This window comes from Macrotis lagotis, chromosome 7 (genome assembly GCF_037893015.1).
Source record: "Macrotis lagotis isolate mMagLag1 chromosome 7, bilby.v1.9.chrom.fasta, whole genome shotgun sequence".
NCBI lineage: Eukaryota > Metazoa > Chordata > Mammalia > Peramelemorphia > Peramelidae > Macrotis > Macrotis lagotis.
In genome coordinates this window covers 110915017-110934673 of record NC_133664.1, presented here as the reverse complement: position 1 = coordinate 110934673, position 19657 = coordinate 110915017, and the positions used below count along the sequence as shown (strand labels likewise).

General features: G+C 35.0%; 1 protein-coding gene across 2 annotated transcripts in view; it reads left to right on the top strand.

Moving 5' to 3' along the window:
- Positions 1-217: 217 nt before the first annotated feature.
- The window catches only part of AKR1D1 (aldo-keto reductase family 1 member D1), a 78380-nt gene continuing 58940 nt past the window's right edge, over positions 218-19657 (top strand). For both annotated transcript variants that reach the window (XM_074193594.1, XM_074193595.1), the window contains exons 1-2: positions 218-366; positions 10125-10292. In XM_074193594.1, the coding sequence (XP_074049695.1) occupies positions 280-366; positions 10125-10292 (255 nt within the window). In that variant the 5' untranslated portion in view covers positions 218-279. The remainder of the gene's footprint in view (positions 367-10124; positions 10293-19657) is intronic.

The following is a 19657-nucleotide window of genomic DNA, read 5'->3' as shown; positions in this document are numbered from 1 at the left end:
TCGCAGTCATTTTTAAGGATAAAATATGTTTTACTGTTATTTTTGGCATTTCCCTTGAAAAAAAGCAGCAGGTCAAGTTAAAGAATAACAATAGTTTCTATTTCCCTGGGATAAAAAAGGTTAAGCAATTGATAATTAACCTCTACTCTATTTGGAACTCCCTCTACTTGTAACTCCACCCCATGAACACCACCCCAACTCCCCAGAGAATTTTATACAAATCTCAGAGATACTAGTAACAACTTGGAAATCAAAACCTTGACTCTTCCCTTCTGCACCATGAACCTGACTGCTAATAATCACCGAATACCTTTGAATGATGGAAATAGCATTCCTATTATTGGGCTTGGTACTTTTTCAGAGAAAGTAAGATGATTTCATGTTTTTTCCTCCTGTGTTATTATAGCATACTTGGTTAAACTTTATTTTTGAATAGAGTGAATAGAATTGTAGTTTGCTTTGCATAAACATAGTTTCAAAGAAGTATTATTCTTTTCTGTGGGTACTAAGAAAAAAAATTTGAGTATTTACCCTAGTAAATATCACTGATATTCCTTTAAATGCTAATGAATATTTTACAAAATATATATATTTTACAAAATTTATCTTTCTGTTGATTTCCTTTTGTTGATCTAATGTGCCAGAAAGTAAGAGTATGAGAAATCTAAAAAATCTTTCAGGGGGTTCCATGAGGTCAAAACTATTTTTATGATAACACTCCATTATTTTACTATTAACATACTCCTTTTTCCAGAGTGGCTAGGTGGTACAGTGGATAAGCACGGTCCCTGGAGTCAGAAGTACCTGGGTTCAAATCTCCTTTTTCCAACTACATATCTTCCTATATTTCAACCAAAATAACATATTGAAACAAATTGAATACAAAAACAAATTATAATTCCACTGTCTTCTATTGAGTGAGACATTAAATGTATCTTCAAAACTAATATCAACATAATAAAGCAATGCTATTCTTACTAATTTTTCATTTTGAAAATATAGGTATTTTCTATTTTAAAATACTATTATATTAATATTCAATGGGTATGTAATTTTAAATGAATTAATAAATATCTTTTTAAATTTCTCAGTTTAAATTTCTAATTTGATAAAACTGATAGCTATAACCCATAAATAAAAGCTTTTTTGATCTCTTCCATCATTTTTAAGAGGTATAAGATCAAAATATTTGAGAAGTGTTACAGTAGGTCAATATAGAAATGTTGTTTGGATTTATAAATCATGTCATAGATTTAGGGCTAAAGGAAACTTGGATCATCTAGTCTAATCCTTTTATTTTACAAATGAGGAAACTAAGTCCCAAAGAAGTTAATTGACTTCCCAACCACACTTAGATAGTAAGTGGAAGAACTGAGATTTGAACTCAAGGACTTTGATTCCAAATTCAGTGCTCTTTCTCTTGTTCTCTTGTATGAATTATTTTTGAACTTAGAATGAGTTAATAAATAGTTCAAGAATGTTTAACTATCTGCAGAGACTTCATTTTTCATTTGTTATTTACTGCTCTAGGTATTCTACGTTTCAGTTTTAGAGACTAATGAATCTTAGGAGACTATATGAAACAATGTGTTTGTGTGTGTGTGTGTGTGTGTGTGTGTGTGTGTGTGTGTGTGTGTAAGGAGAGAGACAGAAAAAGAAACAGAGGGAACTAGAGAGATACAAAGACAGAGGCAGAGATCATTTATATTTGTCTGTATATATGAGAATGATTGAATATGTGACTGCTGCTCTGCTGAATTAGTCACCTAATGTACAGCCTAGGCTATTGTTTGTCCTTTGTTCTTGAAGATGACCATGAAATCAGGGAAGTGATGCCATAATGTGCAATTAAATTGGATTTAAGTGAGGAGGGCTGGGCAATTCTGCAATGAACACACATAATTACCAAAGAAATACATTTATCCAATTCAGTAGCAAAACAGAATTCAGAGAAAATAAACAAGAAGATATACAGAGTGAAGGAGCTCTCCTAGTGGAAGTGAGATAACTGTTCAATTAAGAGAATCCTAGGTATCTCTCAAGGGGAATTTCTTCAGAAATTCAGCTCCAGTATAACAAGTTGGGAAGAAGGGCAGGATGGAGACCATCAGCTTCTTCCTACAATCTTTTCCTTCAGCAACCTAAAGGAAGATTGGCATCATCCATCTTCTCTCTCAAAGCTGGAAGCTAGAAACTCCTAGTGACTGTAGAACCTCAAAAGACTGAAGAACTGGAAGAACACTTGAAGAAAATTCACAGGAAAGCAGAATAAAAAGATTCTCCCATTTCCTGCTCTCACCAATTCTTTTCTGCTTCTCATGCAGGCAAGGGGCAACAATCTCCATCAATAAGGAGACACTTCAATGCCAATGGATTTGGGCATTGATGTTACATTCACAAGCATGACTGTATATGAACAATGTGAGAAAGAGTACATCTGAACTCTGTGAATGTCAATTCTTTGAAACTTAGGAAGAAAGAAAATTGCACTTATTTGATGTCTACTTTGTACCAAGTGACTTAACAATATCTCATTTTAAAAGAAATTTTAAATATTTTAATTTATTTTTCCAACTACATGCAATGATGATTTTCATGTTTTTGTTTTGAATTTTACATTTTTCTCCCTCCTTCCTTCCCCTCCCCCTTCCCTTAGAGAAAGCAATCTAATATAAACTATACATTATAGTATAACCATGCTAAACATAGATCCATATTAATCATTTGATCCTCACAACCACCTTGAGAGGAAGATGCTATTATCCCAATTTACAGATGAGGAAAATTAGGCAAAAAGTGACTGGCTTAGGGTCATTCACCTGTAAATGTCTGAAGCCAGATTAGAACTAAAGTCTTCCTGACTCAAGGCTCAGTTCTCTATTTACTGAGCTACTTAAAATTTTTCAGCATATTTCCAATAGAGGCATCATAGTGTAGGAGACACAGAACTAATCTTGGAAATAGGGGAACCTTGTACGGTGGAAGAATTCTGCTTCTATAATTTAGGTATTTCTCTTGGATTTAGCCACCTGTGTTACCTTAAGCAAACTATCCACTTTCTTTGCTTTCATAGCCTCATCTACAAACCGAGGAGAGGGAAGATTTGATGACCTCCGACCTAGATCTCTGATCATATTACTTAGATTCTGAGTTTTTTAGTTCTGTGACTTCTGATAAGCTCCTTACTCTAAATAAATCATAATCTCATCCCGTTTCAGGTAACTTCCTAGGTCTTCTCTAGACAGAAGTAATTGCTATTTGCCTGTGGAAGAGTACAGGGAAATTCTCTGTCTGAAATCAAATATCCATCACCCAATTAAAACCCTCTTGGGTCTGGTACTGGCTAAGAAATAGAGTGGTAGATCAGTAGAATAGATTAGGTGCAAAAGAGACAGCAGGAAAGGATAATAGTAATCTGCTGTTTGATAAGCCCAAAGAGCCCAACTTCTGGGATAAGAACTTTCTTTCATAAAAACTGTTGGGAAGATTGGAAGTTAGCATGGCAGAAACTTGGATTAGACCAACATTGCACACCGTATATAAGATCAAAATAGGTGCAGGATTTAGACATAAAAGACAGTATTATAAGCAAACTAGGATATCAAGTAATAATTTACCTATCAGATGGAGAACAACATTTAAAAAAACTAGATGGGGTGGGTGGCTAGGTGGTGCAGTGGATAAAGCACCAGCCCTGGAGTCAGGAGTACCTGGTTTCAAATCCAGTCTCAGACACTTAATAATTACCTAGCTGTGTGGCCTTGGGCAAGCCACTTAACCCCATTTGCCTTGCAAAAACCTAAAAAAAAACCTAGATAATTTTGATACATTAAATTAAAAAAATTTTGCACAGACAAAACCACTGTAACTAAAATCAAAAGAAAAGTAGTAAATTGGAAGCAATTTTTACAACTAGTATTTCTGACAAAGGATCATTTCTAAAATATATAGAGAAGTAAGTCAAATTTATAAAAAAAAGCCATTCCCCAATTGACAAATGCTCAAAGGATATGCAAAGGCAATTTACAGATGAGGAAATCAAAGCTATCCTTAGTCATATGAAAATTTGTTCCAAATCATTACTGGTTAGAGAAATACAAATTAAAGCATCTCTGAGGGACCACCTCACACCTCTCAGGTTGGTCAATAGACCAGAAAGGACAATGATCAATGTTGGAAGGGTTGTGGGAAATCTGGGACACTAATACATCCAACCTTTCTGGAGAGCAATTTGGAATTATGCTCAAAGGGCAATAAAAGGGCAATAAAAATGTGCAAATCCTTTGAACCAGCAATACCACTACTGGGTCTATACCCTGAAGAGATCATGAAAAAGGGTAAAAATATCACTTGTACAAAAATATTCATAACAGCTCTGTTTGTGGTAGCAAAGAGTTAGAAACTGAGTGAATGTCTATCAATTGGGGAATGGCAGAACAAATTGTGGTATATGTATGTCATGGAACACTATTGTTCTATTAGAAACCAGAAGGGATGGGAATTCAGAGAAGCCAGGAAGGATTTACATGAACTGATGCTGAGTGAGATGAGCAGAACCAGAAGAATATTGTATACCCTAACAGCTACATGGGGGTGATGATCAACCCTAATGGACTTGTCCATTCCATCAGTGCAATATTCAGGGACAATTTTAGGGTATCTGTGAAGGAGAATATCATCTGTATCCAGAGAAAGAACTGTGGAGTTAAAACAAAGACCAAAGATTACTACCTTCATTTAAAAAAAAAAAAGGAAGTTGTTTTATGTACTACATAATTTTTCTATATTATTTTATTTTTTCCTCAAGGATTTTTTTTCTCAACACATTCAATTTTGATCAATGTATAGCATGGAAACAATGTAAAGATTATCAGACTGCCCTCTGTGGGGGGTTGGGGGGAGGAAAAGAGGGGTGGGGGGAATTGTGAAATTCAAAACCTTACAAAAATGATAGGTAGAAACTACTATTTTATATAATTAGAAAACAAAATATTTTTTTAAAAAACTCTCTCGGTAGAGAATAGAGATATAAAAAAAGTTCAGGATTCTAACTTATAAGGGATTGGCATTCTAATTAAGAAGTCATAAAAGGATTATAAAAACTTACTGTATAATTTATTGATGAAGAAAATGCATTTCAACACCACTCTTTGCTTTTAGAAATGGTCAACAAAAGTAGAAACAACAGGAAGTAAATGGTTCATTCTGGGATATTGAGAAAAGGAGGCTTTCCTTTAAAGAAAATAACAACAAAAACTATATCAAATCATGTTGATTACTTGTAAGTTTGGAGACAATTTAGCCTGGAAGAAGGAGCCCCAGTCTGTGTTTATGTTGGAAGGAAAGAAAAGAAAGGAGAATAGGAAGAATATGAGAGTCCCAACAAACTGACATGCTAGGATGCCTCCAGCTTCCATCCTGGAGGAAGACAGCAACAGACCCCACATTCCTCTACCTTAACAACTCCTAGGAACAGACTTTCAGAAATCACAATCCAGGCAGTCACAAATTCTCCCTCAAGAGAGTGGCCTAGGAGAAGCCTGAAGAAGGAAGGAAAGAGCCCAAAGACTTTTAATATACTCCTTTTATCACCCAAATGATTAAAACAAATTTAATTTAAGGGGGGAGAGACTTAGTAGCAGGTCCCTGGCTATCAAAAATTTCTTCCCATAAATTTATTGATGACTGGAAACTACTTTTTGAGATTGCAATGAGGTCAACTTGTGGTAGTTGAGTGAGTCTTTTGGGAAACCAGGCAGAGGGAGTATCCTAGAGCAGAATACACTGGTTCTGTTGTGTGACCTTATGCTTGTAGCTACCTCTCTGGACCTTTCCTTTTTTTCCCCTACTTTGTCAAATAAAGGAATGGGGTAAATGATTTCAATGGTTCTTCCTAATTCCACACTTAAATAATCTATTAAAGATTTATTCCAAAAGTCAATATTTTTTTAAGTGCCAAATACAAATGTCTTGAGGAATTTAAACATGGAAGTCACATAAATAATAGTCAATAATTGTTTATTTCTATGTATTACTGTGCTATATGTATATTTAGTATTTATGACTCAGTCTTAAATGTCAATACTTGAGAACATTCGTTATTTCCTCAATACAGGTCTTCTCTGTGCCAATAGGTTACAATTTTGCCATATTTTGATAGGTTATCTCCATGAAGTGCTGTAACAAAAATTTATCAGCATATATTTTACATTTATGCCAATTTTTTTTCATAGGCAGTTGGATAACCTAGGTCTAGAGTCAGGAAGATCCCAATTCAAAACCAGCCTTAGTCACGTCACTTAAACTCTTGTCTGCCTCAATTTCCTCAACTATAAAAAATGGGGATAACAGCTACTTCACAAAGTTTTTGTGAATATCAAATAAAATTTGATACAATGCTTATCAAAATATATGACATGCAGAATACAATGAATAAATTCTTATTTCTTTTTCCTCTCTTTCCCTTCTGTATCTGTGTGAATATGATTCCTCTAGGAAAACAAAAACTATTGGGGGGAGAGGGGAAACTTTGGATCCTGGGTACTGGCAATTTACCAGGACTAAATAAATGTTTATATAGCCTGTCCCAATAGTCATACTCAAAATATTAACTAGAATCAATCAGAAGTCATTTTCCACTGACAATGACCTTCAGGTTTGCAACATCATGCCACAATCTTGCGCCAAGGTTGGCTCTAGTAGAGTGTTGGTCACTCAACATATCTATTAGTTACTAGATTTGTTCCTGTATTGACAGAGATGGAAAGGAGGTGGTATTAGAAAACAGAAAGCTACCAGTCAGCTGAAAGGTGGAGAGAGGTAAGAAAAGGGTGAAGAAATGGAATTTGGGGTCAATATTAGGCAAGTTCAGTTCACCTTTAACAAGTCTAATTAATCACAAAGTAATTTATCACAGGTCCTTAGAGATTTTTTCATTCTAAATATTTACATTGACCAAAGGTCCAGTCTTTCAAACTCAATTGACATTTTTGTCCCTGTTTGCTTCAAAAATCCAATGACACAATGGATAGAGCATTGACCCTGAAGTCAGGAGGTTCTAAATTCAAATGTGATCTCAGATACTTGACACTTGTCAGCTGTGTGATCTTGGGCAAGTCCCTTAACCCTGATTGCCTCACATCCAGGGCCATCTCCAGTCATCTTGATTCATATCTGGCCAAAATGACTTTGGAGGAGAAAGTGAGACTGGTGACTTAGCGCAGGAACCCCTCACTCAAATCCAGTTCACTTGTCCATTCAGTTTTAAAGTTTATTGCTGAGTTCTGTTAGAGCTATGAATTGTTCTAACAATTCTGGAAGACAATTTGAAGCTATGCCCTTTAAATTAATAAACTTTATATACTCTTTGACTTTGATATCACCACTAGACCAATTCTGCAAGAGCTCAATAAGAAAGGGGCCCATGTGAATAAGAATGTTTATAGCAGCAACTTACATTATAGCAAAGAACTTGAAAGTAATAGCTTACCCATAATTTGGAGAATGACTAAACATGATGTGGTATGGGAATATAAGAAAATATTATTACCCTATAATAAATGACCAAAGGGACAGTACAGTGTCAGACAAACTCAGAAATATTTTAATGGATTGATTTGAAACCTAGAGAACAATTTATATAATACCCACCTTGTGAATTTAACAACCTCTAGAAAGGCATTGGTTGATCACAAAGATCCTAGGAGTTGTAGTTCTTCCCAAATTCTTAAGAGAGAAAACTGCCAGTTCAAGCCTCATTTAGAGAGAAGTTAGGGAACTCAGAGTTATTCAAAAAGTTGCAAAAGAGAAGAAAAAAGACAGGAAGAGAAAGAAGACAATGATGACAACATTGGCTAGTTAATATGACTCCACTGTCTTTACTGGGAATAGTTTTAGCAGTTGCAGGAGACTTTTTTCTTCAAACTGGTTATGTATATATCTATCACAAGGGGCAGCATTTCACTTTGTAAAAAATTAGGGATAATAAATTTAGATAATTTAAATGTCATTGTTGGAAAATTTCAAGCAATTATCCATAATCATTCTTATTGCTTCAGTTTTTAATTTGGCAGGGTTTTTTTTTAGGTTTTTGCAAGGTAATGGAGTTAAGTGATTTGCCCAAGGTCACACAGCTAGGCAAGTGTCTAAGGTTGGATTTAAACTCAAGTACTCCTGACTCCAGGGCCAGTGCTTTATCCACTGCACCAACTAGCTGCTCCTAATTTGGCAGTTTTAAAAACAGCTTCTTGTTTTATATTTACCAAAATTAATAATATTGAGAAATATAATGGATAGTATGTTCTTAATTTTCATGCAACAATTATTTTACTTTTTTATGTCAGGAGTCTTAGAGTCTTCTGTGTATTTATTGTTTTACAGCAGAATGCCCAACACAGATCATCATTAACTGCCTATTTTACTTTTTAATACTCTTCAAATTTAAATACAGCAACCAGTTCAGCAACACAATTTATCTGTGTCATGAGTCTGTATTAATTGATGACAACTGACAGATTGTTCTCCTGTCAGTTTTGAAGACATAGTTACAATTTGGCCCTTTTTGTTTATACTGTAGTAAATAAAAACTGTCAAATTTACTGATAGTTAGAATGAATTCATCATAGTGTCTCATTTTTTCATTGACTTTGATTTAAATATTGCTTCATTAAAAAAGGTAAGTATATTTGCACAGGAGTTATAGTTGAAAATGGTCAATGATTTGACAGTTGCTTCACACACCTCCCTCTCATGAGTCACATATCCCATTTTCAGGAGAGTGGAAAATTCTAGATTGTTTTTTGCAAGGAAAATGTGAATATTAGAGACCAAGTAGAACTTGGAATCAACTATCAATGTTGTTTAACTCCAATAGTTCAGTTTTTCTTCTCTTCTTTCTTTCTGCCTCCACTGTAATCCATTCTTCCATTTCCCAGCTTCCTGACACTGGTTTCAATTTCTTTCCTCTTCCTTAGAAGATTTTTTTCTTGTTTGCTTCTGGATTACCTCTTCTATACCACCAAAAATATCTTCATTTTAACCACATGCTAAAGGGAGACAGATCAAGGGAATAAGAAAGTGATTTACAGGGGAGAAGCTGCATAATGTCAATATCAAACAAAAACCTAGTTAACAAAATCTATGGACATTAGAAAGTTCCCTGACTTTTTTCTGTCACCATGCCCTTACCTAGGGATCCCTATTTTCATAACAACCAAAGGTCTAGGTGAGACAGTGTCTCTAGATGCCCAAGACTCTAATCCAAAGAGAGATATATGACCTCATATGAAGGACAAATTTCAGAAGGATCCTCAAACATTATAAGCTGAAACTCTGAGAGGCACAAAGTTCTGTGCAATTATACTAGCAATAGAATAGTGGGGTCCCTATTCTGTAATAATCATTCCCAGGAGTCCAGGAAAGTGAGATGTTCAGATTTTCAGCAACAGATAACTCCTCAACACTAGAGGTTGTATTTCTAAGTTGACCACTTCTGATTGGCATGGCAGTGGATGAGTTTCCTGTTTTTAGGTTGACATTTTGAGATATTTAGTATTTTTAATATCCATTATTAAATAATGCTAATACTAATAATTATTAAAAATATCTGACTTACATATAATTTTTAAAACTTTATAAAGCATTTTAGATGTTACCTCTGCAAATCCTTTTAACTCTGTGAAGTAGACATGCTAAGTATTATTATGTAGATGAGGAAACTGAAACTTGAAGGGGTTCAGCGATTAGACTGTAGTCACATAGCTTCACCTAGCGCCATTCATACTCTAATTTATTGGTGGACATGACCACATTTGAGCCAAATAGCAAAGCTGATTGATTATATGATTCCATAACTTTGTTTTTCTGGAACTCTAAAACATCTTCTTTGTGAAGAGGCTACCACATTCTACTGGTAGTTGTAAAGTTTAAATGGTACTTCCTAATTGAGAATCATGGAGTAGCTTTTAAAGGCAATAATGAACATAAATTGTCAGAAAAGAGCAGGGAGGAAATGAAGTTATCAAATTAGCAATTTCAGTTGATATAAGGAAAGAAATGCTTTTAGAAATAACCAATCTAGAGTCAAGTCCAGTTCATCTTTTTTTTTTCCCTTCTTATTATTCCAGTCAGTTGAAGACTTATGCACACAGTCTGTGAAGATTGCCATTGATGTTGGATACCGCCACTTTGATGGTGCCCTTCTTTACTGTAATGAACATGAAGTGGGAAAAGCAATCCAAGAGAAAATTGCTGAAGGAAAAGTGAAACGAGAAGACATCTTCTACTGTGGCAAGGTGAAAACTTACTCTGTCACTCTACCTTATATAATAGAATAGGAAAAGGTTAAGAATATTAAGAAAATAGTTACTATCAACAATTATATGATATTTAATACAATCTGTGTAAGGCACTATGCTAAATCAGTATTTGGGCCATCACAGATACAAAGAAGGGAAACCTCAGAGAGGAATAGGTTCCAGTCCCACTGAGAAAGGAAAAAGAGTCATCATTTCCCAACAATATCACTTTTCTTTTATATGAGAGTTTGGGCCTAAATGAGAGAGGATAATTTATCACTTCTCTTGATCTCCCTTTTCCTCACATGGTATTGCTGAAATGGGAAATGTCCATCCCACTGAATATAAGGTAAACTCTAGGACTTCATAGTGTCTGATTAATGGTTTTAGTTACATATACATAACAAGTAAAATAATGGCAAAGATTAACACAGGATTAGCTAATACTGAAAAAGTATTTTTGAGTAGAATATCTAAATACCAAATCATACCATTGATAATTAGTATCAGATATCAGTAAATGAGATACATCTAATAATTTACCAGAAGCTATGTGTGCTTATATTCAATGTTCATTGAGAGCTTTCTGGTTATTTTCTAATAGTTGCCATATCTTATCAGATGATTTAAGAATACAAAGCAAATATTAAAACATGGAAATTATACATTGCTGTACCATATTTTACATCATAATTAATTAATTGCCATTATATGAATTACTAGTTCATATAGGGTTTTATGCATGAAACTCAATGATCCTTTGTTATGTATGCTGAGAAGATACTTGCCACAATCGCATGCTTCCCTGTGTCCATAATCATTGCAGGTTTTCCTTTTGTACAAGGCTATAGATATTCTGCAATGAACATTGGGTCCAATTAAACAATGTGGATAGGCTATTAGTAATATGTAAGTTGACCAAAGTTGAAACATTAAGCAATTTAAGAAGTTGCTTTTGGTAGTCTAAAGGTCATTGGTGAAATAGGATCATCATGGGTAGACCTTGAGCAACATCTAGACCAGCACTGCACAGTCTGCTATCCAAGGTCTCAAGACCTACTTACTGAATTACTGTACTTGAACCAGTTCCAGCTTCACCAAGGATGTCAAATCAAACTCTTTATCTTTGGTTGGTGTTGCATTGTTTAAGAAGTGAAACACTAACATTGTAATATAATATATACTTCTGATCATTTTGGGTCAGATTGACACAATTCTTAGGTATCCTCACAATAGGTGAGTGTACTGGTGAACTTGGTGGTGGCATAAATCTAAAGTATTCCCCCTACCATATTGTTGGGGGCCACCGACCAAGGTTGGTTGGGTAAATCCCTGCCCTCTCACTTACCTTTATCCATGGTAAGTCTTCGGTCGTCACCGGCCTCCAAAGAGGAATAACCAGACAGAGCACCCGAGGTATCGAAGTGGTGTTTATTCAAGAGTGATCACATCTCTCTCTCTCCCCCCCCCCCCGGTCGTGCCACAATCTATATACCTGAGGCCACACCTCCTCCCACCCTCTAACCCAATAATACATAAGTCTTCTGAAAATCTCCTTATAAGGTACTTCATACAGCCAAGCTAGCCACATCCCTTAGTCCCTCCCCCAACACCATATCCTATTGGCTATTGTTATACTATTGGTACAAAAATGGATATAATATCTTTGACATAAATCAATGGGAAATGGTTTCCACTAGCATCATGGTTACTCACACATCTATCCCTTAAGGAAAAAACATTGTCTTAATTGTTGTACTTGGAGTGATTATACAGTAATTGTACAGACAGCTGATAATATTAGCTTGTACAAAAAGGGTCAAGTTTGACCCAGTTCCCCGGAGAAAATGTATCTTACAGAAACTATATGCTTCACTCCAACACTTCGTATTGGAGTATGGCCTCTGGGTCCACTATTGCACACCTTTTGGGAAGTGATATTCACCATTGGACATGGCATATTCTCAGGACAGGTATAGCTGTCTTGTGTGCATAGTCTAGTTGAATTCCTCTAGGCTAGACTGATATAATTTTTCTCTGTTAATTGAGTACCTGGGGTTCCAGCTAGCATATCTATCCTGAGCAGATATTTGTACTTTTACAGGGTCATTTTGCATTGGTCATAAATCCAAATCAGTTTGGATGGCAGCCTTAGTCTCTTCAAAGGCTTTATTATCTTCTTCTGCCTGGGAGAAATCATATTTTTTCCTAGTGACCTTGTATGGGGGGGGCAGTCTCAAAATTTGACCTAAATGTGAATATGAGCCCTCCACTACCCTCAAAATCCAAAGAACTGTTGGGTTTCCTTTGTGCTGGAAGATGTAACAAAATCCAAAATCTTTTGCTTTGCTGTAGGTGAAATTTCTCTGAGATCTTTGTTCCATATTTTACAGATTGTGAAAGCCCTTGTATCTTCTTGGGATTAATATCCCAACCTTTCATTCTCATATGTTCTGGCAATTTCTGTTGTGCTTGGTTCTACATCTTTTTGTTCTATTCCCGGTATCATCATATCATCAATATAATGTAAACTTCAATTCATCCAAACATTCTACCACTATTTGGTGACAAATAGTGTGACTATGCTAATATCCCTAAGGCAGCCTAGTAAAAGTATATTGCTTCCCCTGCCAAGTAAATGTAAATTGATCTCACTGTGAGGGGTTAATGGGGATGGTAAAGAATGCATTAGCCAAATCTATGACTGCATACCACTGACCCACATAAGTCTGTTTCTTTTCTATCAGGGTAATAGTATCTGGAATAGCAACAAGTATTTTATTATCTATAGTCTAGTGTCATTCTCCAGATGCCATCAAATTTCTTAACTGGTCACACTGGGTTATTCCATTCTGTGGTAGTTGAAATTAAAACTGTTGCTTCAAAATATTCTTAGTGGTAACAATGATTTCCTCCTGCCCCCCCTCACCACCATGTCTTATATTGTTTCAGGGTGTAACCTTAGATGGTTGGGGTAAGGTAACAGGGGCATGAACTTTACCTACTAATACTGCCTTCACATCAAATTTCTTAACTGCAAACTGGTTTTTTCCTTCAGGTAAATGTAGAATCATCCCCCACAATATATCTACACCAATTATGTACTCAGGAATAGGAACAATGATTACAGAATAACCTTATAATATTACAGAATAATAGGTATTTGTCCAATCTTCATTATCAGTCTCCCCTGTTTGGCAGGTATTGGGTTCCTTTCTTAAACTTGATGGGATTCCCATATATCAGAGAGGCCTCTGCCCTGGTGTCAATCAAAGCCCTAGTAGTGGTGGGTGAGCTATTTTTCCCAATATGGAACAAGACCAACATGAGGTCTATAATCAAATCTCCTTACTTCCTGAATTTGCAGCAGAGCTTGGCCAGCATACTAGCCTCCCTTAAAATGTTCCAAAAATGGGTATAGAGAAGGGGGAGCAGAAGGATCAAAGAAAGCCATTTTCACTTCTCTACTTTTGCTATCTCTTCCACATTGTTCCTTATACATTTGATATAGTTCCTGTGTAGGCATTCCATCAATTTTGTCCTTGCTTATCCCAGCCTTTAAAAGAGCAATAAATAGATCACTCCTAGACATCTTGTTATTATTACTATTGCCATTTCGGGTGCCACTTTTTGTTTGGAGGTTATTCCTATGCTACTCAGACTTTCTATCCAGTTTCCCATTTTCCCAGATCACTTAATTGGGATATCTTATCTAATACTTCAGCTGAAGGCTTTCCTCCATCACTTAAAAATAAAGTCATAATTAAATGTTTGTAGGCAGGAGGACCAGTTTTCACCAACATATTTCTATGATGAGCTCCTACTGGAGCCAAAATGATATGAATTAGCCTCTCCTATCATAATGGCAGTTTTCATAACTTCTTCCTTCAGTTTTTGTATTCCATCCTTAAGGGAGTACCATGGTCTACTCTAGGCCACATAGAGATGGTTGGGTATTTTTTTGTATATCCTTCTGCAACCAGGCCCAACAAATTAGTGGAGTGGGGCAAGGATCAAGCCTTGTTTTCTTATAATTAGCTGTACAAATGGATTACTACTAACTCCATTAAACTTTATACAGTCTTTTGAATCTAACCATATTCTACCTGTCCCATTATCACATATCCTTACCACCCATGAGATCATGGGTTTGCCAGGTCTTTGTGTAAATCTATTTATTATATCAGTAATTTCTTGTGGAGTAAAATCCTCAGTAACTTCCTTAAACACTTGATTTTCTCCCAGTAGCTGTTCAGTTTCCTTGAGTAATTGGATGGGCATCTACCTCATCATCAGGGTACTTTTTCTCATGATCTTTCCATGCTTCATCATCTAAAGTACTTTTCTCCTCAGTATCATCCCAAATGACTCCATCCCACAGGTCTGGGTCCCAATTAGTCATGGCTATAGCAATAATAGCATGTGCTTTCTTTTTTATTAACCTTCCCTTTTTTAACCTATGTCACTTTGGCAGCTTCTTCAGCTACACTCTGATAAATTTTCACCTGATTTCCTAATATAAAGTTCTGACATTGTAGCAGAAACATTTTACTTGGCAATTCAGTTAATTCATTTTACAAATTCACCTTTTCTTCCACAGCCTTATCTCTCTGGTTATGCATTTTAGGATAAGCTGTTAATAGCACCCACCCTCTTCTCCAAAATCCTGTCATTTCCTTCCCTTTCTCTCTACCTGAATGTTTTGTAAACAAATTGTAAAGGTTCAACTGTCTTAAATCTGCCACCCCAATCTTAGCAAGCACTAGTCCCTTTAGCTCACTCCTTTGCTATAGAGGGGAAAGGCAAATCTTCTCATCCTGGGATATCTTGTTCATGGGCTTAATTCCTGAATTCCTTTTTGGTAACAGCATATGGTACTATGAATCCTATTCGTGAAGTCAAATTATCTGATTAATGATTTTAGTTCAGATTCACACCTCCATGTTTTTCCCCTTCTTAAGTATAACAATTACAATTAAAATAATGAAAAAATAGGAAACATTATCAAAAATAATCAAAAGAGAAAGTTTTACCAAAAGATAATCAATCAAATGCTGGGGGAACTTGTGAAACCTCAGGCTGGGTAATCTCAGGAACTCAGTCATTTCACAAATCTCTATCAGAAGGGCCTCAAGACAGAACATCCTCTCCATAAGTGAGATTCTAAAGGGATCCAAGAAAGGCTTGTGTAATTATAGGATTCTGAACAAAGAAGGCATGGTGCCAAGTATCTACTAGCCAGAATTCAGGATGAATGTTTGTGCTCCAGGTAACTGAGGGAAAAGGGAGTGCATTTACAGGACTGGCCAAGTTCCCAGTAAACATCCCCTCCATATCAGAGACTGGCTAGATTTCCAATTATGTGAATATTTCACTACAAGTGTTTCATTAACTGACTCTACTATTTTTGTTTAGCTCATACTAGTGACGTAGAAGAGTTTCATTGATTAATCATTCACATAGATGATTTTGTTTTTAAAAAATATAATAGAAAAGTCTAAATTTGTAAAGCTAGGTAAGTTGAGTGGGGGCAGGCAGAAAATAGAAGATGGGTGGATGGGGGAGTTTGTGAAGGGAAGAATGGGAAATTTTCACCTTTCCTAATCCTTGGATCTCCTCCCATGATCACTTATCTACAAGCCAAATAAATAAGGTTTTTCATATACTCCTAATCAGAATTATATGGCAGGTTCTGGATCAAACTTCTTAAAGAACTCACAATTTTGAGAAGGGAGATTTACATGTCACCAAGGTAACTAGACATAAACACCATGAAACAAAAGGTCAAAGCAATACAATAACAATCATCAATGTTAACTAACATCTGTCTCTACATATCCCAGTAACCCACTCCCAATGTCCATTTAATTATCACATTTTGTCTTGAGTCCCAAATGTCTCATGTAGTCATCTGATCCCTGTATGATTTCTCTAGGGCATTCTGGAATAAGTTTCATTCTCAGGAAAGTTCTGAAGGGGCACTCTTCTTCTCTGTTCTAAATCACTTGTAGACATTTCCTAGATAATTCTGCTAAGAATCTGCTATAACAAAATAATACAGTTTAGTACAACCTACTATATTTCCAATAATTAATTCATGTGAAAACCTTTTCAAGCCTATAGCTCAGATCCTGATAACAATAGAACTATAAGATGAACATCAAATTAGAAACCTTTAGAGAGTTTTAGCTTTCTTATATCAATAGTTGTTTTCATCTTTACCTAAACTAATATTAGAATCTTTAAAAATATTCATGAGTGCCGATTATCGGACAGATACTTTAAAATGGGAAAATAATTTGATACGGTTTGAAAATGATGAGATTTGAGAGTATTTCACAGTCATCTCTAAAGAATTAAGACAAGCCCTTTCTAAAACCAAGCAGTGACATTTATTAATGATCACATGAGTGGTGGAATCTTCTCCCTAGGGGAGGAAGATGAAATTAGACAAAGCTAAACATTTAATTCTTTTGAGGTTCCTGCTCCTCAGAAGACTTTACTTCCTAGGGAAGGAAGGGTGTCGACAAGTTTTGTGGACCTGGTTCATGTCAAGATCACCTGGTCATGAAGGCAAAGTTGTTAATAAAACATTAGATAAAACATTCTAACCTAGTTCCTTTCTCATATTTACTATTTGCTTAAATTAGAAAACTTTTACATTTCATTTTTGTCTTAATGCCTTGTCAAGTTAGAGATGTTCCAGCATCAATCTATTAATCAATAGATTTAGTATTATACTTGCAGGCTCACCTGCTTATTATAAAAATTTTCTGTGAAAAGAAAAAAAGAGACATAGTTATAACAGTGTCAAGCTTCATTCCCTCAAAGGCACAGACAACTTGACATATACCCTAATGGAGAAAAACTCCTTTAGCTCTGTTTGATTCTAGGCATGAGTCAAATCTTACAATCAATCATGTGGTTATAGGAAATCAAAAGCAAGACTCAGGAAACTGGGGAAATTTCCTGTTAAGAAAAGAAAATGAATCAAGAAGATCTTTATGAGGAGAACATAGTACACATTAATAGCAATGCTGTGTGATGATCAACCATGAAACATTCCTTTTATCAGTTCAGTGATGAAGGAAAATTCTGAAAGATGGAAAATACCATCCACATTTAGAAAAAAACAGCAACTATAGAGTCTGAATGAAGACCAAAGCATGCTATTTTCACTTTAAAATTTTTTTGTTTTTTTCTTTCTCATGGATTTTTTCCCTTTTGTTCTAATTCTTTTTTCATAACATGACTAATATGGAAATAAGCTAAACATGATAGTATATGTATATAGCCTATATCAAAATACTGGCTGTCATGGGGGAGGAATAACAGAGAGAGGGATAAAAAGATGGAACTCAAAAATGTTACCAAAAATGTATGTTGAAAACTACCTTTTACATGTAAATGGGAAAAAAATAAAATGAGCATTTTAAATTTACTTTAGATCACATCAAGGTCATTCCCTCAACTTTCCTCAAAGACAGACATCCATCTGTAGTAATTCTCAGACTGAAGTACATGCCATTTTCTACTATTGATTTTAGACAATTCAAACAACTATCTCTGTAATCAAAACTCAAAATAAAACTACTATCCCAAGAAATTTTTCCACAAATAGAAAAATTTCACTAGCTGCAACTTACATATGAATATGACTAATTTCTCATCTTTCCCTACAGTTAATTTCATTTATCCTTAATTTATGAATCAAAGCTAACCAAATTCTAGGGTTTCACATATACAGCAAATATCTAACTGTTGACTCACGTTAATGTCCCGAAGCTGCATATTTAGACCACAATATACATTTTCATAATTTTTATAAGAGCATAAAAATTTCAAACAAAAACTCATTATTATAGTAAACATTATTATTATTATTATTATTATTATTATTTGTTTTTAAACTATATATATCCCACTAAATATTTGTTTTCAAATATCTGTTTTTTTAAAAGCACATTTTCATAACACGATTTATAATCTAATAGCATCCAAGTAAAAAAAAGAAGTTATTCTTCCAATGGCATTTCTGAATTAATGGTTTCCCAAATTTCACAATATAAATGAATTTAGAAATATAATAGCATACCAGTATCATGAATTTAAAACATGAAACAAAAATTATGAGTCAGATGGTGTCAGTTCAGCAGATTGAATTTCCAAATTAACTTATATAAAAAAGTCATTAATCTTATTATCTTTAGCATTTTAATACTCATCATATCTAAAATTCAATGTACAATTATTTTTAATTAAAGAAATAAAAGTAACAATTGTCAACATTTAAATTGTTCATATTATATATCAATCTTGTGTTAAGCACTTCATAATCACTCTCACTTTGTCTTCACATTAACCCTAGCAGGTAGGTACTATTATCATTTTCCTCTTTACAGATCAGAAAACTGAGGTAAATAGATATGAGGTAATTTGCTTAAGATTACACAGCTAATAAATTTCTGAGACTGAAGTATAACTCAAGTTTCCCTGAATTTTTCCCATATTAAGTTGTTTTTGTTTTTTAGCACCTTTATTTGGGAACCTGATCTGAGATAAGAGAGATTAACGGAGTTGGGGGAGATCTCTGAACTTGGGGACTCACATGGGGGTCTCTGAATTATAAAGATTTTATTTATTTTTAGTTTTACAATTTTCCCCCTAATCTTACTTCCCTCCCCCCCCCCACAGAAGGCAATTTGCCAGTCTTTACATTGTTTCCATCGTATACATTGATCCAAATTGAATGTGATGAGAGATATATCATATGCTTAAGGAAGAAACATAAAGTATAAGAGATAGCAAGATCAGACAATAAGATATTGGGTTTTTTTTCCCTAAATTAAAGGTAATAGTCCTTGGGCTTTGTTCAAACTCCACAGTTCTTTCTCTGGATACAGATGGTATTCTCTATCGCACACAGCCCCAAATTGTCCCTGATTGTTTCACTGATGGAATCAGCAAGTCCATCAAGGTTGTTCATCACCCCCACATTGCTATTAGGGTGTACAATGTTTTTGTGGTTCTGCTCATCTCACTCAAAATTGGTTCCACATAGGGTCTCTGAATTAGGGTGGGAAACAGAGAAATTTTCAAGCTGGAATAAAGAACTCAGGGGCTCCCAAATTTGGGATGGGGGGTCAACTGAGCTGGCATGGGGAGGTCAAGGGGTCTCTGATCTGGGATAAGAATTAGAAAGGGGAAACTCTGAATTGGTCTAAATCATCCTTTCTGTTTATTAAGGAAATTTTGATCATTTTTAAGATTCTTCCTGATTTAAACAAACTATATGCCTATTTTTTCTTTCCTTTGGATTATTTTCAATCCTTCCTTCATTGAATTAAAATAAAAGTTCTATC